This window comes from Echiichthys vipera (assembly GCF_963691815.1).
Source record: "Echiichthys vipera genome assembly, chromosome: 2".
Taxonomy (NCBI): Eukaryota; Metazoa; Chordata; class Actinopteri; order Perciformes; family Trachinidae; genus Echiichthys; species Echiichthys vipera.
In genome coordinates this window covers 2,090,086-2,115,599 of record NC_139827.1, presented here as the reverse complement: position 1 = coordinate 2,115,599, position 25,514 = coordinate 2,090,086, and the positions used below count along the sequence as shown (strand labels likewise).

At 45.3% G+C, this 25,514-nt stretch overlaps 2 protein-coding genes across 2 annotated transcripts in view; one reads left to right on the top strand and one right to left on the bottom strand.

Annotated features, from left to right (window-relative positions):
* The first annotated feature begins 336 nt into the window (after window positions 1-336).
* ltv1 (LTV1 ribosome biogenesis factor) lies at window positions 337-11,710 on the top strand. The gene is made up of 11 exons (XM_083930900.1): window positions 337-505; window positions 1,453-1,584; window positions 1,693-1,896; window positions 2,036-2,123; window positions 4,595-4,727; window positions 4,809-5,037; window positions 6,601-6,728; window positions 6,827-6,969; window positions 8,445-8,497; window positions 9,085-9,285; window positions 10,203-11,710. Exons 1-11 carry the CDS (start codon window positions 503-505, stop codon window positions 10,311-10,313), a joined length of 1,425 nt encoding a protein of 474 aa, XP_083787026.1. The 5' UTR covers window positions 337-502; the 3' UTR covers window positions 10,314-11,710.
* A 2,821-nt stretch (window positions 11,711-14,531) lies between these two features.
* Window positions 14,532-25,514, bottom strand: part of ifngr1 (interferon gamma receptor 1) — a 13,317-nt gene continuing 2,334 nt past the window's right edge. The window contains exons 2-11 of the mRNA XM_083930888.1: window positions 24,071-24,188; window positions 23,141-23,322; window positions 22,914-23,056; window positions 21,467-21,638; window positions 19,952-20,069; window positions 19,024-19,205; window positions 18,797-18,939; window positions 17,507-17,678; window positions 15,010-15,134; window positions 14,532-14,912 (exon numbers count right to left, since the gene is read on the bottom strand). Coding sequence (XP_083787014.1) covers window positions 14,547-14,912; window positions 15,010-15,134; window positions 17,507-17,678; window positions 18,797-18,939; window positions 19,024-19,205; window positions 19,952-20,069; window positions 21,467-21,638; window positions 22,914-23,056; window positions 23,141-23,322; window positions 24,071-24,188 — 1,721 coding nt within the window. The 3' untranslated portion in view covers window positions 14,532-14,546. The remainder of the gene's footprint in view (window positions 14,913-15,009; window positions 15,135-17,506; window positions 17,679-18,796; window positions 18,940-19,023; window positions 19,206-19,951; window positions 20,070-21,466; window positions 21,639-22,913; window positions 23,057-23,140; window positions 23,323-24,070; window positions 24,189-25,514) is intronic.

Sequence of the window (25,514 nt, the reverse complement as noted above, 5' to 3'; positions counted from 1 at the left end):
TTAACTTCTTATTTTACCCTGTTTCCCTGCAGCGTCTCCGCCGCTGCACCTGTGTTCCGGCAGGGGGCGGCAAAGCGTCCGAACACCGCCAATACAGGAAGCGAGGAAGACTGTGGACCGTACCAACTGCGCATCATGTAGGGGGAACATACCCGCAAGAATACAGCGTTTATAATAAAAGGAATTACAGTATTAAAACAAACACGTTTCCCTTTTCATTCATTCTTAAATCCGAGAGAAGAAATTAAATTAAATATGATTAAAAATCCATATTAAATCATATTATTATCGTTTTAACCCCCCCCCGCTGTTCTCCTGCGGTGGTTCTTTCCCTGAATGGCAGCAGCATCATGGTGAAGGAGAACCAGCGTGGGTAAACAACAACAACCGCTGTCTCTGCCTTTAAAACGGTCACTTTTGTGTAACAGCGGCCGGTAGTTCGAGCCCCGGGCTTCTTTAAACCGGACCAGTCCAAGAAAACCGCCACAGAGTCCGTTACACTATGGTAAGATACCGTTTATAACCTCAGCTAGCCATGGAAGCTAACAGCGGCTAACGGAACTGATGTGTAAGTTAGCCACAAAACAAACAAACAAACAAACAGTCTGTGTGTTTACAGACAAATAACGAGCTTTATTAAATGTCATTTTATGTTGTAGTTGCATTATTACATTTAGAAAGCTTTGTTAGTGTGGAGGACTAAACAAGTGAAGTATAAATAATTAAATGTATTAATAAATACAGACATGAATAATTGTAAAAACAAATAAATAGAATAATAAATTATGCATAATTAAATATATTAATACTTAAATAAATGCATAAATAAACGTATTATTAAATACATACACGAATTATTGTAAAAATGAATAAAATAAAAAATAATGCATAATTAAAATTATTAATAAATAAATACATAAATAAATGTCTTAATAAATACAGACATGAATAATTGTTAAAATAATAAATAATGCATAATTAAAACACTTACACACTCAGGGACAGAGAAACACATACTCACACACACACACACACCACACTCACTCACTCACTCACACGCACACACACATAGGGACACACACACACTCACTCACTGACACACACACATACAAACACACTCACTCACTCACACACACACTCACACACTCACACACACACAGGGACAGACACTCACTCACTCACACACACACACACACACACACACACACCGTAGCAGCTTAAGGAGACAAAAACAAAAACAGTAGATTGCAGAGCCCCTGACCAAAGATCATTATGTAGCATCATAATTCAGTTGGTGGAAAGCTGCAGAGCCGCTCCGCTGCATCTGTTTGCTCTCTTGTTGCTCAAGGGCGCCTCTCTTGGGCTAATACGGCAGCTAAGGGATCAAACCGAAGACTTTGTGGCTCTCTGGTAACCAGGGTTTATTCCCTGCTGTGCGTTCGTCTCTTCCAGCCTCACCGGAAGAAGAAGTCGTTCATCGAGAAGAAGAAGGCTGTGACCTTTCACCTCGTCCACAGGAGTCAGAGGGACCCGCTCGCTGCAGACGAGACGGCCCCGCAGCACGTCCTCCTGCCGGCCAACAAGGTACAGATGCATTATTTAATATCAGTCATGTGTTAAGCTAAAAGACATACGGAAAAGACTAAACATCGGGTCAGTGACGTGACGAGATTACATGTCTGTGCGTCCCAGGACGTGGAGAAGAGGCGCGAGGAGCAGAGGGAGTTTGGCGTTTTCTTCGACGATGACTACGACTACCTGCAGCACCTCAGGGAGGCGTCGGTCCCGGCTGAGCTGGTGGCGTCCGGACCCTCGCACGTCGACAAGCGAACGATTCATCTGCAGGGTGAAGACGGGGAGGATGGCGACGAGGAGCGCGAGGGCGACACAGACAAGGTCATTCCCGTAGTTCCTGTGATGTCAAACAGATGTGGCGTTCCAGTTGAACTCTGAGTGCTGTGCTAACTCAAATGGGCGTGGCTTGCGTCGCTCTTCTAGTGGAAATCTAATTGTTCCTGTCTTGTCCGATGAACAGGTTGCGACCATCAACCTTCCCTCGTCAGTGTTCGCCTCAGAGTTCGAGGAGGAGGTGGGACTCCTGAACAAAGCCGCTCCCATCTCAGGTGAGCATCATCGTCAGCTTAAGCACTTTAAAAAGGAAATGATTATAAAATAATAACGACTCATAATTGTATATTATTGTCATTCCGGCGCAAAATCATCCCAGGGTCTTTTCTCCGCACTTACATTCATCAAATAAGCCATTGAGACAGTTTTTTCTGTGTTATAACTATTAACGGAGAAATCCAGGAGTGTCGCTAACAGTGGTTAGCTCGGGGCAGTACGGTGAAGGCATTCAAAGGTCTTTTTTAACCACTAATGCTGCTGAAAATAACAGCAAACCTCTGCAGCAGCATGAGAAGAGTCCCTACACACACAACAAAGCACCAATGGGCTCCTTCCACTGTAATGGACTTTACTATGAGAGGAGCTGGTACAGGGGCCAGTAGGTAAGTCTTTAAGGGCCTACTCACACTGTCCTTTTGGCCGCGGCCAAAACCGTTTTTTCAGCTAAAGCCTAGTACCTTTAAGCAGTGTGAGTGGACCCGCTCCGCGCTCAACTGCGGCCAGCGGACCGTCCATGGCCCGCTTGAAAGAGGTGGGCTTTAGGTGTGACAAGTACCCTAAAGTCCGGGTCTCGGTCCGGGAGGACAGTGTGAGTACGCGCTGAAACACTCTTTTAATAAACTCTGGCTTCACTAACTACGCTGTTGCTGCTTTGTTGTGTGTGTAGGGACTCTTCTCAGGCTGCTGCAGAGGTTTGCTGTTATTTTCAGCAGCATTAGTGGTTAAAAAAGACCTTTGAATGCCTTCACCATGCTGCCCTGACTCTTGTGTCCACCAAAGTGTTTTGTCCTGATGACGGTGTGTGTTTTTATTTTATTCTTTTCAATGTGAGTACCGTGGTTTTACACTCGAGGATGAGGAGCTGAGTGTCGGTTCGCTTCCGAGCGTTTTCTAAACTAAAAAGAAGCTGCAGACTGTTTAAACCACAGCCGTCCAATCACACAAGCTCGTGCTCGTACACGTGGAAATGTGCTTTACTAAAGCCCACCTCTCTTAGACGGGCCGTGGCCATCAGCTGGCCGCAGCTAGGCGCGGTACGGTTGCACTCACACTGGTCAAAGGAACCAGACTTTAGCCGCGAAACCTGTTTGTGCACGGTACGGAGGCACAGTGTGAGTGCGCCCCAAGCTGGAAAAAACTCCAAAACGCTCTGACTGTCTCTGCCAGCCATTTCCTGAAGTTTGTAGCCGGATAAATTGCTTTTTTGAACACCGTCTTATGAACGTAACACCAGCTATATATTTGATGGGAATTCGGTCGGACGAGCGCTTATCAACCAAACAATGGACCAGAAGACTTTTCTCACTTCGCCTTTTTCTGATTCAGGAAAGATTTCAATGCTAAAATCCAGCCGTGGTTTCTGCAGAGCTTTGGATTAAAACAGAAAACTGCAACTTCACACATCAGGGAGGAAACTGTGCGTAACCAGCAACCGTGCTGGAGAGACATGTGGACACATGGATGAAGCCGCATATTTTTTCGTAATGGGGAAAATTAGATTTTTTCACTCTATTATTATTATTCATGACACACACACACACACACACACACACACACACACACACACACACACACACACACACACACACACACACACATGCACACACAGGACCTATATACATGCAATTACTGGAGAGATGTTAGAGCGAGGCGGCTGCCAGTGACCGGCGCCCCGAACAGTTGGGAGTTCGGTGCCTTGCTCAACAGCACCTCGGCAGTGCCCAGGAGATGAACTGGCACCTCTCCAGCCACCAGTCCACGCTCCATTCATGGTTCACACAGGGACTCAAACCGGCTACCCTCCGGTTCCCAGCCGAGTCACCTATGGACTGAGCTACTGCTGCTCCCCGAGCTACCGCCGCTCCCCATTAGGATGATATATGGCCGGTTTTAGGAAAACAACAGGATATAGGATACCCAAATCTTGTAGGATACTTTATTTGGGTCATTTGACACAATATATAAGACAAAGAGAGGACGACCATCTTGTTAAAGTTCTGTTTTCTGCAAATAAGAAATCAATAACAAGGCCGTGGTATAAAGCAGAACCACCGACCGTTGAGAAGTGAGCGAGCACTGTGGAAGAAATGAAATTACACACATGATACAGTTTCAAGAGACACAATTTAAGGAAAAAGGACATTATAGAAAACAGCAAACACCATCACCACTGGACTCAATAAGGTCACTGATACGAGAAAGTGTGTGAACCCCGACGCTGTAACAACCAGGAAACTGCCCCAGCAACAGTTCCTCCCTCTGAAGTCGTAGCTTTTATAAGATTTCATTTCTTAGATCATGTTTCTTAGAGTCATCATCACCTCTAAGGTGAAAACACTGATGTTTTAAACTCGATCATTCCTCTTAAATCCTCTTTTATGCGTCTGAGAGCTTTAAAGGTTCAGACTTCGGCGTCTCGTTTGCGTCGTCTTCCTCATTTTTGTTTTGTGTGTGTGTTCCCCTTCAGGACCACGTCTGGACATGGACCCCGACATCGTGGCCGCTCTGGACGAGGACTTCGACTACGACGACCCCGACAACCTCCTGGACGACGACTTCATCAGCAAAGCGAACACGGCGAGCGGAGCGGCGGGCAAAGGGTAAGACATCAAACACAAAATGGTGGTTCTTTAGTTCTGGTTCCTTTTGTCTTTGATGGTTTCCTGTTTGATCTGTGACAGAGACGACGATGACGATGATGATGATGATGAGGAGTGGGAGGACACCGACTCTGAAGGCGACTTTGACTCTGAAGGCGGGCTTTCGGGCGACGAGGACGCGGGGGGACGTGGTAAAGAGTTCCTGTTCATGGACGAGGAGACGAAGAGTCGCTTCACGGAGTACTCGATGACGTCGTCGGTGATGAGGAGGAACGAGCAGCTCACCCTGCTGGACGACCGCTTCGAAAAGGTTCAACTCCATTTACTCAAGTTACATAAATATAATATAAATGATCCGTCACACGACCACGAAGCCCATTCAAATGTCCCTCTCCAATGCTCCCACTGTGCCTCCGTCCCGTGCCCCGTGCTTTAGGGTCCTTGTCCCCCCCTCCAGGCCCGTTTGTACTCACACTACCTGGGCCTCGGAGAATGCTTCTCGCTGCCTATACGTCATCACGCCGTAACACGTCACACGCATTGATGACGTCATGGCGATGCGTGGCTTTGTTTCCAGATCTTTCCGTAGACCTCGGAGTTTTTGTGCGTCCCGTCGACTGTTTTTGAATCTTTTCATATTTTCATTAAAGCTGCTCTCGTTCTGACTCCAGGAAGTCTCTTGACACCTGTTGTGTACAAACACTCTGAAATGCCGTGTAAGCAGAATCGATAATGGCGTTGGAATCAATCAAATCTTATCCGTTCCCATCTTCAGTATTCAGCTCGTCCGGCTCGCTCGGCCTGGTTCTCGGGTAACTTCAGCTACAGACGTTCAAAACCACATAGATCTAAAAAGTGTTTCATAAAAATTCGTCTTAAAACTGGATTAAAAGGACGTTTATGAAACCACATCAGTGACGCAGACGCAGCGGAGATATGAACTAACAGTGCTGCGTTCAGGAGCTGCAGGAGACGAGTGTGTCGGGCGCTTGTGTGTTTTGACCCACTCATGTTTTTGTGTGTGTGTCGAAACTGCAAATCTGTAAATATGCATTTCCTCTACTGTACTTTGACTTGGTTAGAAGGTACGGTTCAATGGCGTGAGGTGATGAGGGGGTTAGCGTGTGGAAAACTGTCCTCCATGTTGAGTCTGAACTGAACTAACATGTGCGTTTAGGGAATGCAGGTAGGGAATGAGTCCTGACCCCAAGTGAAGGAGTTCAAGTACCTTGGGATCTTGTTCACCAGTGAGGGGACGATGGAGCGTGAGTTTGGCCGGAGAATCGGAGCAGCGGGGGCAGTGCTGCAGTCGCTCTACCGCACCGTTGTGACCAAAAGAGAGCTGAGGAAGACAAAGCTCTGGATCTACCCTCAGTCCTGGTTCCTACCCTCACCTGTGGTCATGAAAGCTGGGTCAGGACCCAAAGAACCAGGTCCAGGTCCAAGCGTGTGAAATGTGTTTCCTCAGGAGGGGGGCTGGAGTCTCCCTTAGAGAGAGGGGGAGAAGTTCAGCATCCGTGAGGAACTCGGAGTAGAGCCGCTGCTCCTTTGCGTTGAAAGGAGCCAGTTGAGGTGGTTCAGGATCATCTGGTAAGGATGAACCCTGGGCGCCTCCCTAGGGAGGTGTTCCAGGCACGTCCAGCTGGGAGGAGGCCTCGGGGAAGACCCAGGACCAGGTGGAGAGATTAGATCTCCACACTGGCCTGGGAACGCCTCAGGGTCCCCCAGTTAGAGCTGGTTAATGTGGCCCGGGAAAGGGAAGTTTGGGGTCCCCTGCTAAAGCTGAAGGCTGATGATGAGATGAGACTTGTGCGTTTCTCTGTTACCATCTTGTGACGTATGTCTGATCTCCGTCCGTCTGTTGTCGTTTCAGTTTTACGAACAGTTCGACGACGATGAGATCGGCGCTTTGGACAACACTGAGCTGGAGGGCTTCATCCAGCCGGACAGCGCTCGCCTCGAAGAAGTCATCAAAGACTATTTCATCCAGAAAGAGAAAGAGTACGTGGGTTTTGTTTTACGTTTCCTCTGATTCTGACGGATGATTCCGGGCGCTTCACTCACCGAGCAGACTAACACGTGTCCTGTCTGTGGTTCAGGTACCTGAGGCCGGACGACTTGGGTCCCAAAGAACTCTCTGTGCTGAAGGAGGAGGATGAAGATGAGGAGGAGGAGGAAGAAGAGATGGAAACTGTCGTCATCACGGCTCCGGAGGAGAAGTGGGACTGTGAAACCATCATCAGTGAGTTTTTTTTAATCATAAAGCAAAAACAGGCAGAAAAAAAAAAAATCACCTTTTAGGACGCACTCCCACTGTGCCTCCGTGCCGTGCCCAAGCACGTTTCACGGCTAAAGTCTGGTTCCTTTGACCAATGTGAGGGCAACCGTACCACGTCTAGGAGCGGCACGCTTGCCGTCCACGGCCCGTTTGGGAGAGGTGGGCTTTAGTAAAGCACGTTTGCACGTGTACGAGCACGAGCGTGCGCACGTGTACGAGCACGAGGCCTACGGCGGTTCTGAGGTCATTTCCTGTGCGCCTGTTGGGACGTAGAAAAAAGAAGGAGGGACCATGCGCGGACATTTAAAACAATGGCGGTGAAAGGTTCACGTTGGTGTGATGCGGAGGTGGAGTGTTTACTGCAGATTTGGTCGATGAAAAGATTCAAAAACAGTCGACAAGACGCACAAAAACTCCGAGGTCTACGGAAAGATCTGGAAACAAAGCCACGCATCGCCATGACGTCATCAATGCGTGTGACGTGTTACGGCGTGATGACGTATAGGCAGCAAGAAGCATTCGCGTGAGCTTTCATCGCCATTGTTTGAAATGTCCGCGCATGGTCCCTCCTTTTTTCTATGTCTAGGCCTCGTGCTCGAACACGTGCGCGCGCTCGTGCTCGTACATGTGCAAAAGTGCTTTACTAAAGCCCACCTCTCTCAAACGGGCCGTGGACGGGAAGTCTAACGGTTGCACTCACACGGGTCAAAGGAACCAGACTTTACCCATGAAACCTGTTCGGGCACGGGACGGATGGACAGTGGGAGTGCGCCCTTAGCGTCATCAATGAACGCGTTTGGACTGTGGGGGGAAGTCGGAGGACACGGAGAGAACAACTCCACACAGGAAGCCGTTTAACAGGAAGCTGTCGCCCTTTAATGTTTTCCTCTGGAGCCAAAGGTTCACATCTTATCTGTTCCACGTCAGTGCAGTAAAACTGCTGCGGTCAATGTTTCACTGCTGCAGTAATAAATAAAGCAGAGGTCTTAAAATGTCACAAGGGAAATGTAAAGTGTGTTCCTTGATTTCTCAGGTTTTAAAAACACACTGTGGAGAGAAACTGCTCTCAGTCTCATTTCTGATGCTTTTATCCTCAAACGTAAACTTTAACTCATGAATTTGCTTCAGATTTTAATCTAAAAACTTAATTTTTCATGTTTTTCTCTTCACAGTATCTTTGATTGACGTCTCAGATGCAAAGTGAACACATATCTTTAACGATGCGCCTTTATTTTGAAATTCCCACTTTATATTTGTCTATATAATATTTTTACTGTAAAAGAAAAGTTTATTTATATTTCAGTAATAAAAAAACAGCAAATATCACATTGTTGTCTAAACAACCATCGTGTAACATCGTAACAGTGAAACCCTGACGTGTTCTCTGTGACGCTGTGGCGTCAGTGAGTCTTATTTTGAAGTGCTTCCTGTCTCTGCAGGTACTTACTCCAACATCTATAACAGACCCAAAGTCATTCAGGAGCCGCCGAAGGTATGAAACCGGTTTCACTGTTTTTCTTTTACTGTACAGCAGTTTCCCCTTTCTCTTCTTCCTCCTTTCATCTTCCTCCTCCTCTCTTCTTCCTCTTCCTCCTCTTTCTCCCTTCTCTCCTCCTCTTCTCTTCCTCCTCCTCCTCCTCTTCCTCCCCCCTCTCTCCTCCTATTCTCTTCCTCCTCCCTCTTTTCCTCTTTCTCCCCTCTCTCTTCCTCCTCCTCTTCTCTTCCTCATCCTCATCTTCTTCCTCCTCCTCTCTTCTTCCTGTTCCTCCTCTTCCTCCTCCCCTCTCTCCTCCTCTTCTCTTCATTGTCCCCTCCCTCCTTCTCTTGTCTTCCTCCTCCTCTTTCTCCTCTTCTCCTCTTCTCCTCCTCTTCCTCTTGTTGATGAGAACAGCTGATTTTGATCTCACTCACTGAAACAGTTGAACGGACCGTGTCTCTCTCTCTCTCTCTCTCTCTCTCTCTCTCTCTCTCTCTCTCTCTCTCTGTCTCTCTCTCTCTCTCTCTCTCTCTCTATCTCTCTCTTTCTCTCTTTCTCTCTTTCTCTCTCTTCTCTCTCTCTCTCTCTCTCTCTGTCCTCAGACGAAGCCGATCCGTGTGTCCGAGAGGACGGGCATCCCTCTGGACGTCCTCCCCGCCAAAGGCCTGACGGCGAAGCAGGCGGAGCGCATGGCGAGGATCAATGACTCGGACCTGCCTCGTGTCTCCACCCAGAGCCGCAGCAAAGAGGAGAGCAGCGAGGAGAGGAGGGCGAGGAAACAGGCCATCAAGGAGGAGCGCAAGGTCAGGGAGACGCAAATATATATATGAAGGCACATATGATGTAACACAAGGAAAAGAAGATCTCCATATTTAAGAGACTGAAAACAACATTTCCTGCATGAAAAATAACTCCGTCTTCTGCGTTACTCAACAGAAATCACTGAGAACTTTAGATTTTATGGTTTTTCAAAATGTAAAATTGATTTGAACCATTTATTCCAGCAATTCACTAAAAAGTAGGTGCTCCTTCCTCCTCACTGTATGTTTCCTTTAGTGTGGAATAAGGGCGCCCTCCCACTGTGCCTCCGTCCCGTGCCCCGTGCTTTAGGGTCCTTGTCCCCCCCTCCAGGCCCGTTTGTACTCACACTACCTGGGCCTCGGAGAATGCTTCTTGCTGCCTATACGTCATCACGCCGTAACACGTCACACGCATTGATGACGTCATGGCGATGCGTGGCTTTGTTTCCAGATCTTTCCGTAGACCTCAGAGTTTTTGTGCGTCTTGTCGACTGTTTTTGAATCTTTTCATCGACCAAATCTGCAGTAAACACTCCACCTCCGCATCACACCAAAGTGAACCTTTCACCGCCATTGTTTTAAATGTCCGTGCATGGTCCCTCCTTCTTTTTTCTACGTCCCAACAGGCGCACAGGAAATGACCTCAGAACCGCCGTAGGCGTCGTGCTCGTGCTCGTACACGTGCGCACGTGCTTTACAAAAGCCCACCTCTCTCAGACGGGCCGTGGACGGCCAGCTGGCCGCAGTTATGCGTGGAGCGGTTGCACTCACACTGGTCAAACGCACTAGGCTTTAGCCGAAAAACCTGTTTTGGCCCGGTGCGGAAGGACAGTGTGAGTGCACCCTAAGACGTGTTCCTGCAGGCGTCATGAAAACATTCGTGTTAATTTCTTCTTCTTCTTCTGTGTTTTTGACAAAAGGAGCGGCGCGTGGAGAAGAAAGCCAACAAGGTGGCGTTCAAGGAGGAGAAAGTGCGTCAGGAGAAGCAGATGTTGGGCCTGAGAACGAACGTTCAAGGCCTGAAGCTTTAGCGGAAACGCTCCGCCCGCACAGACTTTTTCAACCGCCGTCGGACACGCTGCTCCTCGCCTCAGCGGAGCCGACAGATGACCACAAACAAGAGGGCTGACGCGAGGAGGAGGAGGAGGAGCGGCAGGGAGGCTCCAGGTTCATGACTTCAACTTCACTCAACTTTAAATACAAAGAGCAGAAATGAACTTTAACAACAGTAAAACAGCTCGGGTCGGGAACACTGCCGCCTGGGGATCGAACCCCCCGTTCAAATTCAAATCTTGTCATGTGATCCAGCCTTTGTGTGGCCGCTCCTGTCAAACCACATTCAACAGGAACATTTTGGGAAATACACTTTTTTGCACGCGGAGAGTTTGACGAAGAGATTGAGATCCGTACATTAGCAGCCTGGAGCTAACTTAGCTTAGCTCAGGCCCTGTGATGCTAGTTTTCAGGGTCATATTTGTATTTTGCGGTTCAGCCACAATAGGTTTACATGCTTCAATCTTCAAAAAACACACATTGCTCATCCTTGCTGCAGCACCTGATGCTGTCCGCTGTTTACGCTGCGTGCAGGGAAACGTTGCGCCCTTTACCGTCTACGAAATCAGTTACCTCGGCAAACAAACGTCAGCTTTAATAGGCCTGTGAATGTTATTTGTCCAGGTCGTCGTCAAAAGCAACTGGACTTATACAAATAACAGAGTCCAGTTGCTTCTGGCTGAATTTCGCTTTAATATCTAATAATAACTTAATTTGTATAGCACCTTTAAAAACAGCAGTTTAACAGTAAGTGCTTTGACAGCGCACATCTAAATACACATTCATATACAGCAGGGGTGTCAAAGTGATCCACCAACGTGAACCTTTCACCGCCATTGTTGTTAAATGTCCGCGCATGGTCCCTCCTTCTTTTTTCTACGTCCCAACAGGCGCACAGGAAATGACCTCAGAACCGTCTTAGGCCTCGTGCTCGTACACGTGCTCACGCTCGTGCTCGTACATGTGCAAACGGCTCTGCTAAAGCCCATCTCTTTCAAGCGGGCCGTGGCCGCCCAGCTGTCGGCAGTTATGCGCGGAGCGGGTGCACTCACACTGCTTAAAGGTACTTGGCTTTAGCTGAAAAACCGGTTTTGGCCCGGGACAGAACGACAGTGTGAGTGCGCCCTAAGTCTCACCAAAAATACATCGGTCTTCTCTTCGAACTCTCCAACAGAAAGCAGCTTTTTTAAAAATGACAAACTATTCTTGTAATGTTGATAAGAAGTTCTTCTGTTTAATGAAAAAGAAACACGTTTATATTCCTTCATCTCTAAAAGGTCATAAAAAGATGACGCCCAGTCAAACAAACCCTTCTTTACATCTGGAAAGAAACAAAACTGTTCATGTCTCTTTATTAAAAACATTTAAATGCAAATGTATTTGTTGTTGTTGTCAAAGTGCACTTTCCCCCACAGGTGAGGCGACAATCATCGTTCGACCGGTTCCACAGGAAGTCTTTGGCAACATGTTGACGTTCTTTCCTCCCACAGGAGCGAACGTGTGTGCGTGCGTGTGCGTGTGTGTGTGTGTCACGGTTAAAAATCATTTAGCTTCATATTACTGCAAAATTAATTAATCAGCAGCTGTAGCCTTAAAATCCCTGAAGTAATGTAAACAAAGAAAAGAGAAACGCTCCCGTGCGTCACCTACGGAGCCAGTCCTGCAGCTCGCAGGTTGCCCAATAGCAGCAGATGTAAACACGCGGTACTAACTGCGGTTACGTGGTGGCATAAATGCGGTGTGGCACTGTGTGAGGTATTTATAACACCTGACAACCTGCTGACAGGAGCGGGAAGCCCAGATTTAATCTCTTCATGTTAACGATTGAAAACAAAAACCCGTAAAGTTGAGTGTGAACGAACAGGAAGAAGCTTTTCAACCCAGAACAAACATTTTCAGACAGAGTTTGGTTGTTTCTGGAGCTCAAAACGCTCAAAGTTAAGAGATTGAACATGTCTTTGTGTAAATATGTTTTTCTCTGGACGATCCACAGAAGTTTTCATTAAACCACTTCCTCCCAAAGAAGCAGTCCCCGTGAAAACTGAGTGGATTATCACGGTTTGATTCACCAATCTGACCAAATTCACCAAACTTAACCATATGATTTAACGCCACCTGATGCAAATGAGAAGATGCATTTCTTCCTGTGTCATTTGTGTGAATTGTCCCTTTTTCATTTTAAAAAAAACAAAAGCATGAAGGTAAAAACGAGGCACGGAGTCTCCTCCCAGTCACACATACAACAACAAGGCATCAGACCGTGCGTGTACGACGTGTCCTCCTGTCAGAGCTCGTTTCCTTGAGATAACATTGTTTTAAATTTGCTCAGTTGTGTTTTGAAGCTGCAGCATCTGATAAAAAGCGTCAGGAGTTGAAAGGCGGCCGCGGGGGAGAGATGCCAGACGGAGGGGGACTGGACCATCACCGGGTTTGTTCTCCGGTCCATCAGAAGTGTTCACTACGGGACAAGTGGCATATTTCATATCGGTGAGACGTTCATGATCCTCTTTGATTTTGTAGAGAAGGATCCGGATTCTTCTGTTTCAAGAAAACGGCTGCAGAGACGGAGACGGACCAGAGACGCCCTGGGACACGTGGGGACGTTTCAACTGCATCAGCGTGGACGGATTTCTGATTACTCCTGGGCACAGGTGAGATACTAAACAACCACAAAGACACAAAACAACCACAACAGAGACACAAACAACCACAAAGAAACACAAAACAACCACAAAGAGACACAAAACAACCACAAAGAAACACAAACAACAACAACTACAGAGACACAAAACAACCACAAAGAGACACAAACAACAACAACTACAGAGACACAAAACAACCACAAAGAGACACAAAACAACTAAAGAGACACAAAACAACCACAAACAACCACAAAGAGACACAAAACAACCACAAAGAGACACAAAACAACCACAAAGCCACAAAACAACAAAACAACGACAAAGCCACAAAACAACAAACCACAAAGAGACACAAACAACGACAAAGAGACACAAAACCACTACAGACACAAAACAACTACAAAGAGACACAAACAACCACAAAGAGACACAAAGACACGAAACAACCACAGAGAGACACAAAACAACAAACTACAGAGACACAAAACAGGCACAAAGAGACACAGAACAACTACAAAGAGACAGAAAACAACCACAAAAAGACACAGAACAACTACAAAGAGACACAAAACAGCCACAAAGAGACACAAAACAACTACAAAGAGACACAAAACAACCACAATTAGACACAAACAACCACAAAAAGACGCAAAACAACTACAAAGGGACACAAAACAACCACAAATAGACACAAAACAACTACAAAGAGACACAAAACAACCACAAACAGACACAAAACAACTACTAAGAGACAGAAAACAACCACAAAAAGACACAGAACAACTACAAAGAGACACAAAACAGCCACAAAGAGACACAAACAACAAAGAGACACAAAACAACTACAAAGAGACACAAAACAACTACAAAGAGACACAAAACAACTACAAACAGACACAAAACAACCACAAAGAGACACAAAACAACCACAAAGAGACACAAACAACAACTACAGAGACACAAAACAACTACAAAGAGACACAAAACAACCACAAAGACACAAAACAACCACAAAGAGACACAAACAACAACTACAGAGACACAAAACAACAACTACAGAGACACAAAACAACCACAAAGAGACACAAACAACAACTACAGAGACACAACAACTACAAAGACACAAAACAACAACTACAGAGACACAAAACAACCACAAAGAGACACAAAACAACTACAAAGAGACACAAAACAACCACAAAGAGACACAAACAACTACAGAGACAAACAACAACTACAGAAAGACACAAAACAACAAACTACAGAGACACAAAACAGGCAGAAAGAGACACAAAGACACGAAACAACTACAAACAGACACAAACAACCACAAAGAGACACAAAACAGCCACAAAGACACAAACAACCAAGTGGAAAGCGTTGGAAAGTCTTGTGTCGTCGTGCTCGTGTGTAGTAAAGATGGTGACGTCCTTTGTCCCAGAGACCCATTGGCTCATAACCCCCCCCCCCCCCCCCATATTGTGTCTCTCAGGGGTCTCGGCTTTATAGTTCACGCTACAACAGTTGTCCTCTGTGTTAAAACGTGTTTAAAAAAAAGAGTTTAAGCCTTCACCGCTCGCTGTAACCCGTGACCACGTCCCCATCCCCCATGTCCACCTGCAGAGTGTGTGGGCGGTCGTACGGCGACACGTCCTCCTCCGAATCCATCGAAATGGTCTCCGTTTTCTGCGAGTCGTCTCCGGATTCGTCACCCCTCCTGTATCCGTCTGAAAGTCCCCCCTCTGCGTACGGCCCGGCAGGAGGCTGGAAGTCTCCGGGGGCTCCGCCTCCACGGGGGTATTCGGCGAGCTCGCGGTCGTCCTCCTCTGAGCTGATCGACGGTTTCTTGTAGGGTGCAAAAGTCAACGGACTGATGTCTGCGGGGGACACCGGAGCGTATTTCCCTCCTTCCTTGCGGTTCTGCAGCTGTGAGGTCTTCGTGACAGGAAGACAAGGACACACGAGAGGTTTAAAAGCAACTCAACCAACATCTTCACCAGTGATTTGCTCGTTTCCCGCTTTGGCATCTTACCAGCGTCTGCGGTGGATCAGGAGTCTTCAGCGTCCAGGCTTTTACCTTACAGACGATAATTGCGATCACGCTGCACACGATGGCGAGGACGAACAGACTTACGGTAAGCGTGACCACGTGGAGCTCTGCAAGAATAAAAAGGAAGTATTAGTTTTATCCTTTGAGATGAGGCGTTCTGCGTCATTCAGCGGATGCTAGCACATTTCCGATTTTTGGATTTAAGCTCTGGGTTGTCTCGACTCGTCGTCAGTCAGTTAGTCGTAGTGTTTCAGACTAAAGTCGTAGCGTTTCAGACTAAAGTCGTAGTGTTTAAGACTAAAGTCGTAGTGTTTCAGACTAAAGTCGTAGTGTTTTCAGACTAAAGTCGTAGCGTTTCAGACTAAAGTCGTAGCGTTTCAGACTAAAGTCGTAGCGTTTCAGACTAAAGTCGTAGCGTTTCAGACTAAAGTCGTAGTGTTTCAGACTAAAGTCGTAGCGTTTCAGACTAAAGTCGTAGCGTTTCAGACTAAAGTCGTAGCGTTTCAGACTAAAGTCGTAGCGTTTCAGACTAAAGTCGTAGCGTTTCAGACTAAAGTCGTAGTGTTTCAGACTAAAGTCGTAGTGTTTCAGACTAAAGTCGTTGTGTTTCAGACTAAAGTCGTAGTGTTTCAGACTAAAGTCGTAGCGTTTCAGACTAAAGTCGTAGCGTTTCAGACTAAAGTCGTAGTGTTTCAGACTAAAGTCGTAGTTCCAGACTAAAGTCGTAGTGTTTCAGACTAAAGTCGTAGTGTTTCAGACTAAAGTCGTAGTGTTTCAGACTAAAGTCGTAGCGTTTCAGACTAAAGTCGTAGTGTTTCAGACTAAAGTCGTAGTGTTTCAGACTAAAGTCGTTGTGTTTCAGACTAAAGTCGTTGTGTTTCAGACTAAAGTCGTAGTGTTTCAGACTAAAGTCGTAGTGTTTCAGACTAAAGTCGTAGCGTTTCAGACTAAAGTCGTAGCGTTTCAGACTAAAGTCGTAGCGTTTCAGACTAAAGTCGTAGCGTTTCAGACTAAAGTCGTAGTTCCAGACTAAAGTCGTAGTGTTTCAGACTAAAGTCGTAGTGTTTTGAGACTAAAGTCGTAGTGTTTCAGACTAAAGTCGTAGTGTTTCAGACTAAAGTCGTAGTGTTTCAGACTAAAGTCGTAGTGTTTCAGACTAAAGTCGTAGTGTTTCAGACTAAAGTCGTAGTGTTTCAGACTAAAGTCGTAGTGTTTCAGACTAAAGTCGTAGTGTTTCAGACTAAAGTTGTAGACTTTCAGACTAAAGTCGGAGTGTTTCAGACTAAAGTCGGAGTGTTTCAGACTAAAGTCGGAGTGTTTCAGACTAAAGTCGTAATGTTTCAGACTAAAGTCGTAGCGTTTCAGACTAAAGTCGTAGCGTTTCAGACTAAAGTCGTAGCGTTTCAGACTAAAGTCGTAGCGTTTCAGACTAAAGTCGTAGCGTTTCAGACTAAAGTCGTAGCGTTTCAGACTAAAGTCGTAGCGTTTCAGACTAAAGTCGTAGCGTTTCAGACTAAAGTCGTAGCGTTTCAGACTAAAGTCGTAGCGTTTCAGACTAAAGTCGTAGCGTTTCAGACTAAAGTCGTAGCGTTTCAGACTAAAGTCGTAGCGTTTCAGACTAAAGTCGTAGCGTTTCAGACTAAAGTCGTAGCGTTTCAGACTAAAGTCGTAGCGTTTCAGACTAAAGTCGTTGTGTTTCAGACTAAAGTCGTAGTGTTTCAGACTAAAGTCGTAATGTTTCAGACTAAAGTCGTAGCGTTTCAGACTAAAGTCGTAGCGTTTCAGACTAAAGTCGTAGCGTTTCAGACTAAAGTCGTAGCGTTTCAGACTAAAGTCGTAGCGTTTCAGACTAAAGTCGTAGCGTTTCAGACTAAAGTCGTAGCGTTTCAGACTAAAGTCGTAGCGTTTCAGACTAAAGTCGTAGTGTTTCAGACTAAAGTCGTAGTGTTTCAGACTAAAGTCGTAGTGTTTCAGACTAAAGTCGTAGAGTTTCAGACTAAAGTCGTAGTGTTTCAGACTAAAGTCGTAGTGTTTCAGACTAAAGTCGTAGTGTTTCAGACTAAAGTCGTAATGTTTCAGACTAAAGTCGTAGCGTTTCAGACTAAAGTCGTAGCGTTTCAGACTAAAGTCGTAGCGTTTCAGACTAAAGTCGTAGTGTTTCAGACTAAAGTCGTAGTTTTTCAGACTAAAGTCGTAGTGTTTCAGACTAAAGTCGTAGCCTTTCAGACTAAAGTCGTAGCCTTTCAGACTAAAGTCGTAGCGTTTCAGACTAAAGTCGTAGCGTTTCAGACTAAAGTCGTAGCGTTACAGACTAAAGTCGTAGCGTTTCAGACTAAAGTCGTAGCGTTTCAGACTAAAGTCGTAGCGTTTCAGACTAAAGTCGTAGCGTTTCAGACTAAAGTCGTAGTATTTTGTAAGCCAGGGAGCTCGTACACACGTACAGACACACTTTTGAAGAAGCCCTCCAGTTCAGACTCACCGCTTGATGCCACGGCACAGATGCGTCCCGTCTCTCTAAACTCAAACCCGCCATATTCATTCTTGGCTCCCAGCCGGCCTGTCAGGCTGAGGCACTTCTCCTCATCTTTAGGAAACCTTACGTCAAGTTTGCAGTTTATGTCTTGGGCTGTGCACGACCCGTCAAAACCGCTCTGAAAGTCACAGAAGAAAGATAATTAACATCGACTATAGACCGTCTCTGGGCTGAGATCTCAACACACAAATCAGGCTAGTACATTTTGCACGAAAGACAAAATCTAAAGACCAATATTTGGAGACTAAAGTCGTAGTATTTTGAGACCGAATGTCGTAGTATTTGGAGACTAAAAGTCGTAGTATTCGGAGACTAAAGTCGTAGTATTTTCAGACAAGTCGTAGTATTTTGAGACCAAAAATCGTAGTTTTTTTAGATCAAAAGTCGTAGTATTCGGAGACCAAAAGTTGCAGTATTTAGAGACCAAAAGTCGTAGTATTTTGAGACCGAATGTCGTATTATTTGGAGACTAAAAGTCGTAGTATTTGGAGACTAAAAGTCGTAGTATTTTGAGACTAAAAGTCGTAGTATTTGGAGACTAAAGTCGTAGTATTTGGAGACTAAAGTCGTAGTATTTGGAGACTAAAGGTCGTAGTATTTGGAGACTAAAAGTCGTAGTATTTTGAGACTAAAAGTCGTAGTATTTGGAGACTAAAGTCGTAGTATTTAGAGACTAAAGTCGTAGTATTTGGAGACCAAAAGTCGCAGTATTTGGAGACGAAAGTCGTAGTATTTGGAGACTAAAGTCGTAGTATTTTGAGACTAAAAGTCGTAGTATTTTGAGACTAAAGTCGTAGTATTTGGAGACCAAAAGTCGCAGTATTTAGAGACTAAAGTCGTAGTATTTGGAGACCAAAAGTCGCAGTATTTGGACTAAAGTCGTAGTATTTGGAGACAAAAAGTCGTAGTATTTTGAGACTAAAAGTCGTAGTATTTTGAGACTAAAGTCGTAGTATTTGGAGACCAAAAGTCGCAGTATTTGTAGACTAAAGTCGTAGTATTTGGAGACTAAAGTCGTAGTATTTTGAGACTAAGTCCTCGTCCTGTTCATAACCGGAGGAGCTGTACGTGAAGACGCAAATGTCTGAATCAGCCGGATAAACAGAGTGATGGTTGCTGTTTTAGCCTCAGATATATTTTTTCATTAATCTAAAACTGGTTCAATCAGAGTCTCCAGTGTGGTCTGAATGCTCCCACCCTCCAAACACAGTCTGAACGTTATCCTCTCATACTTACAGCATCTGAAGAGGACGATTTGAACGTTAAGGTGCCGGTATCGAGCCGCTTCAGCGCTCCGTAGAAGTGGAGGGGATTCATGAAACTCACCGTGGCCCCAGAGTCGGTGTCGGTCAGATCCACAGGAGGGAAATCTAACTTACCTGCAGAGACAGATTCAGAGTTTTATCTCTGCGGGAAAACCTTGAGAAAAAACTTAAACGTGTTTACGTGAACATATAACTCACATTTGATTTTGGCCGGTTTTAACCTGTTGAAGCTGAAGGATTTAGAGGCCACTTGTTTGGACTTGTTGCCTCCTTCTACGGCTGTTACGTTGACAGAGTAGAAGTCCAAGGCGTGCCTCTCTGACGCCCAGACGAAGTGGCTGAGATCGTACTGATGCTCCGTGGTTACGCTCTCGTATTTCCTTAAATATGAGCAGAATATTCTTTCATTACTAAATCAGATCAGCAGCCGAAGACAAACATTCAGAAGAACCAAAAAAGTTCTCAGTTCTTAATTTGTTATGGTTTCTTTCCTCCTTTGTGACTGAATATCTTTGAGAAACTCACGTGTCAACGTTAATGACACGTAAGTTCATCATGTTCACGAGTGAGGGGACGATGGAGCGTGAGTTTGGCCGGAGAATGGGAGCAGCGGGGGCGGAGCTGCAGTCGCTCTACAGCACCGTTGTGATGAAGAGAGAGCTGAGGAAGGCAAAGCTCTGGATCTACCCTCAGTCCTGGTTCCTACCCTCACCTGAGGTCATGAAAGCAGGGTCATGACCCAAAGAACCAGGTCGTGGGTACAAGAGAGGGGGAGAAGTTCAGCATCCGTGAGGAACTCGGAGTAGAGCCGCTGCTCCTTTGCGTTGAAAGGAGCCAGTTGAGGTGGTTCAGGATCATCTGGTAAGGATGAACCCTGGGCGCCTCCCTAGGGAGGTGTTCCAGGCACGTCCAGCTGGGAGGAGGCCTCGGGGAAGACCCAGGACCAGGTGGAGAGATTAGATCTCCACACTGGCCTGGGAACGCCTCAGGATCCCCCAGTTAGAGCTGGTTAATGTGGCCCGGGAAAGGGAAGTTTGGGGTCCCCTGCTAAAGCTGCTGCCCCCGCGACCCGACCCCGGATAAGCGGCTGAAGATGAGATGAGGGTGTAGAAGAGTTGAGTCTCACCCTTCCGACCCTATGATTAGAACCCTGAAGCTGGTCTGCGGCCTCTGCGTGCTGTACTCCCATCTGACTGTGACGTTGAGGCCGGAGCAGCTCGCGCTCACGTTGGCTGGAAGCCGAACTGAAAGAAAGAACAGAGGAAACTTCAGGTGGAAAATTCATCTTCACGAAGCTTCACTGCTTCTTCTGCCCGACCTCGAATGGTTGAGTTTCGATGGTTAAGGTCAGACGTTCACCTCGAACAGTTAAGAAGATCAGAACAACGATCTGATGGAAAACAGCAGCTTAAGTGAAACATAAAGAGTTCTTGTGGTTCATCGGGGAGTTAAAGATCCCGACACGACACCCTGTCGCTGTGAATGCAGCCTTTCTATGACCATTGTGTTTCTCTTGGTGGTCATTTTATGTTTTTGTATGTCTCTGTGGTGGTTTTGTATCTGTTTTTAGTCATTTTGCATCTTTTTGTGCTGGTTTTTCATCTATTTTCAGTCATTTTGCATCTCTTCATGGTGGTTTTGCATCCCTGTAGTATTTTTGGTCTCTTTGTGGTTGTTTTGTGTATTCCCTCATTTAGTTCAGGGCCCCTGGCCTTATGGGCCTGGGCCTGGGCCTTGTAGACCTGTTCAGAAATCCATCCATGCTCACGCACACGCTGAAAGAGCTACATGAGAGAATTTCATACGACCGACGCTGCTGCACCATTAACAGACACATTATTTCTGTGTCCTGTCAGCCAGGGGAGGGTGTGAGCACATACTTCCAGTTCCAGTAACACACCTTTAATGCTTTAGCCTTTGTTCTACATCACTGCAGCACTGTGGTGACCACTGGCACAATGATTCAGCATCTCTTCATGCAAACATGCACTACTTCTCTTTCTTAACACGTCTTCTTCCACACTATAAAGAAAACATTCATCTTTCTTCACTTTGTCTGTAGATTAACATAAGATTACGCATCATTTATATATTTTAATGTGACGTTTCAGAAAACATTTAATATAAAGAATAATCATCTTAATGTGAGTTTCATGGTGAATCTGGACTACACCACAAAAAGATGCAAAGTGACTAAAAATAGATGCAAAACCACCTCAAAAAGATGCAAAATGACTAAAAATAGATGCAAAACCACCATTAAAAGGTGCAAAATGACTAAAAAAAGATGCAAAACCACCACAAAAAGATGCAAAATGACTAAAAATAGATGCAGAACCAGAACAAAAAGATGCAAAATGACTAAAAATAGATGCAAAACGTTTCAGACTAAAGTCGTAGTGTTTCAGACTAAAGTCGTAGCGTTTCAGACTAAAGTCGTAGTGTTTCAGACTAAAGTCGTAGTGTTTTCAGACTAAAGTCGTAGCGTTTCAGACTAAAGTCGTAGCGTTTCAGACTAAAGTCGTAGCGTTTCAGACTAAAGTCGTAGTGTTTCAGACTAAAGTCGTAGTATTTTGTAAGCCAGCGAGCTCGTACACACGTACAGACACACTTTTGAAGAAGCCCTCCAGTTCAGACTCACCGCTTGATGCCACGGCACAGATGCGTCCCGTCTCTCTAAACTCAAACCCGCCATATTCATTCTTGGCTCCCAGCCGGCCTGTCAGGCTGAGGCACTTCTCCTCATCTTTAGGAAACACGACGTTGTGTTTGCAGTTTATGTCTTGGGCTGTGCACGACCCGTCAAAATCTCTCTGAAAGTCACAGAAGAAAGATAATTAACATCGACTATAGACCGTCTCTGGGCTGAGATCTCAACACACAAATCAGGCTAGTACATTTTGCACGAAAGACAAAATCTGTGCGTAGACGCACATAAAGACCCATATTTGGAGACTAAAGTCGTAGTATTTTGAGACCGAATGTCGTAGTATTTGGAGACCAAAAGTCGTAGTATTTGGAGACTAAAAGTCGTAGTACTCGGAGACTAAAGTCGTAGTATTTTGAGACTAATGTCGTAGTGTTTGGAGACTAAAGTCGTAGTATTTGGAGACAAAAAGTCGTAGTATTTTCAGACTAAAGTCATAGTATTTTGAGACCAAAAATCGTAGTTTTTTTAGATCAAAAGTCGTAGTATTCGGAGACCAAAAGTTGCAGTATTTAGAGACCAAAAGTCGTAGTATTTTGAGACCGAATGTCGTAGTATTTGGAGACTAAAAGTCGTAGTATTTGGAGACCAAAAGTCGCAGTATTTGGAGACCAAAAGTCGCAGTATTTGGAGACCAAAAGTCGCAGTATTTGGAGACTAAAGTCGTAGTATTTGGAGACTAAAGTCGTAGTATTTGGAGACTAAAGTCGTAGTATTTGGAGACTAAAAGTCGTAGTATTTTGAGACTAAAGTCGTAGTATTTTCAGACAAGTCGTAGTATTTTGAGACCAAAAATCGTAGTTTTTTTAGATCAAAAGTCGTAGTATTCGGAGACCAAAAGTTGCAGTATTTAGAGACCAAAAGTCGTAGTATTTGGAGACCAAAAGTCGTAGTATTTTGAGACCGAATGTCGTAGTATTTTGAGACTAATGTCGTAGTATTTGGAGACTAAAAGTCGTAGTATTTGGAGACCAAAAGTCGTAGTATTTTGAGACCGAATGTCGTAGTATTTTGAGACTAAAGTCGTAGTATTTAGAGACCAAAAGTCGTAGTATTTTGAGACCGAATGTCGTAGTATTTTGAGACTAAAGTCGTAGTATTTAGAGACCAAAAGTCGCAGTATTTGGAGACTAAAGTCGTAGTATTTTGAGACTAAAAGTCGTAGTATTTTGAGACTAAGTCCTCGTCCTGTTCATAACCGGAGGAGCTGTACGTGAAGACGCAAATGTCTGAATCAGCCGGATAAACAGAGTGATGGTTGCTGTTTTAGCCTCAGATATATTTTTTCATTAATCTAAAACTGGTTCAATCAGAGTCTCCAGTGTGGTCTGAATGCTCCCACCCTCCAAACACAGTCTGAACGTTATCCTCTCATACTTACAGCATCTGAAGAGGACGGTTTGAACGTTAAGGTGCCGGTATCGAGCCGCTTCAGCGCTCCGTAGAAGTGGAGGGGATTCATGAAACTCACCGTGGCCCCAGAGTCGGTGTCGGTCAGATCCACAGGAGGGAAATCTAACTTACCTGCAGAGACAGATTCAGAGTTTTATCTCTGCGGGAAAACCTTGAGAAAAAACTTAAACGTGTTTACGTGAACATATAACTCACATTTGATTGTGGCCGTTTTTAACCAGTTGAAGGAGAAGGATTCAGAGCCCACTGGTTCGGACTTGTTGCCTCCTTCTACGGCTGTTACGTTGACAGAGTAGAAGTCCAAGGCGTGCCTCTCTGACGCCCAGACGAAGTGGCTGAGATCGTACTGATGCTCCGTGGTTACGCTCTCGTATTTCCTTAAATATGAGCAGAATATTCTTTCATTACTAAATCAGATCAGCAGCCGAAGACAAACATTCAGAAGAACCAAAAAAAGTTCTCAGTTCTTAATTTGTTATGGTTTCTTTCCTCCTTTGTGACTGAATATCTTTGAGAAACTCACGTGTCAACGTTAATGACACGTAAGTTCATCATGTTCACGAGTGAGGGGACGATGGAGTGCGAGTTTGGCCGGAGAATCGGAGCAGCGGGGGCGGAGCTGCAGTCGCTCTACTGCACCGTTGTGACCAAAAGAGAGCTGAGGAAGGCAAAGCTCTGGATCTACCGCTCAGTCCTGGTTCCTACCCTCACCTGTGGTCATGAAAGCTGGGTCAGGACCCAAAGAACCAGGTCGTGGGTACAAGAGAGGGGGAGAAGTTCAGCATCCGTGAGGAACTCGGAGTAGAGCCGCTGCTCCTTTGCGTTGAAAGGAGCCAGTTGAGGTGGTTCAGGATCATCTGGTAAGGATGAACCCTGGGCGCCTCCCTAGGGAGGTGTTCCAGGCACGTCCAGCTGGGAGGAGGCCTCGGGGAAGACCCAGGACCAGGTGGAGAGATTAGATCTCCACACTGGCCTGGGAACGCCTCAGGATCCCCCAGTTAGAGCTGGTTAATGTGGCCCGGGAAAGGGAAGTTTGGGGTCCCCTGCTAAAGCTGCTGCCCCCGCGACCCGACCCCGGATAAGCGGCTGAAGATGAGATGAGGGTGTAGAAGAGTTGAGTCTCACCCTTCCGACCCTATGATTAGAACCCTGAAGCTGGTCTGCGGCCTCTGCGTGCTGTACTCCCATCTGACTGTGACGTTGAGGCCGGAGCAGCTCGCGCTCACGTTGGCTGGAGGCAGAACTGAAAGAAAGAACAGAGGAAACTTCAGGTGGAAAATTCATCTTCACGAAGCTTCACTGCTTCTTCTGCCCGACCTCGAATGGTTGAGTTTCGATGGTTAAGGTCAGACGTTCACCTCGAACAGTTAAGAAGATCAGAACAACGATCTGATGGAAAACAGCAGCTTAAGTGAAACATAAAGAGTTCTTGTGGTTCATCGGGGAGTTAACGATCCCGACACGACACCCTGTCGCTGTGAATGCAGCCTTTCTATGACCATTGTGTTTCTCTTGGTGGTCATTTTATGTTTTTGTATGTCTCTGTGGTGGTTTTGTATCTGTTTTTAGTCATTTTGCATCTTTTTGTGGTGGTTTTGTATCTATTTTAAGTCATTTTGCATCTTTTTGTGGTGGTTTTGCATCTATTTTTAGTCATTTTGCATCTTTTTGTGGTGGTTTTGCATTTATTTTTAGTCATTTAGCATCTTTTTGTGGTGGTTTTGCATCTATTTTTAGTCATTTTGCATCTTTTTGTGGTGGTTTTGCATCTATTTTTAGTCATTTTGCATCTTTTTGTACTGGTTTTGTATCTATTTTAAGTCATTTTGCATCTTTTTGTGGTGGTTTTGCATCTATTTTTAGTCATTTTGCATCTTTTTGTACTGGTTTTGCATCTTTTTTTAGTCATTTTGCATCTTTTTGTGCTGGTTTTGCATCTATTTTTAGTAATTTTGCATCTTTTTGTGCTGGTTTTGCATCTGTTTTTAGTCATTTTGCATCTCTTCATGGTGGTTTTGCATCCCTGTAGTATTTTTGGTCTCTTTGTGGTTGTTTTGTGTATTCCCTCATTTAGTTCAGGGCCCCTGACCTTATGGGCCCCTGGGCCTGGGCCTGGGCCTTGTAGACCTGTTCAGTAATCCATCCATGCTCACGCACACGCTGAAAGAGCTACATGAGAGAATTTCATACGACCGACGCTGCTGCACCATTAACAGACACATTATTTCTGTGTCCTGTCAGCCAGGGGAGGGTGTGAGCACATACTTCCAGTTCCAGTAACACACCTTTAATGCTTTAGCCTTTGTTCTACATCACTGCAGCACTGTGGTGACCACTGGCACAATGATTCAGCATCTCTTCATGCAAACATGCACTACTTCTCTTTCTTAACACGTCTTCTTCCACACTATAAAGAAAACATTCATCTTTCTTCACTTTGTCTGTAGATTAACATTAGATTACGCATCATTTATATATTTTAATGTGACGTTTCAGAAAACATTTAATATAAAGAATAATCATCTTAATGTGAGTTTCATGGTGAATCTGGACTACACCACAAAAAGAT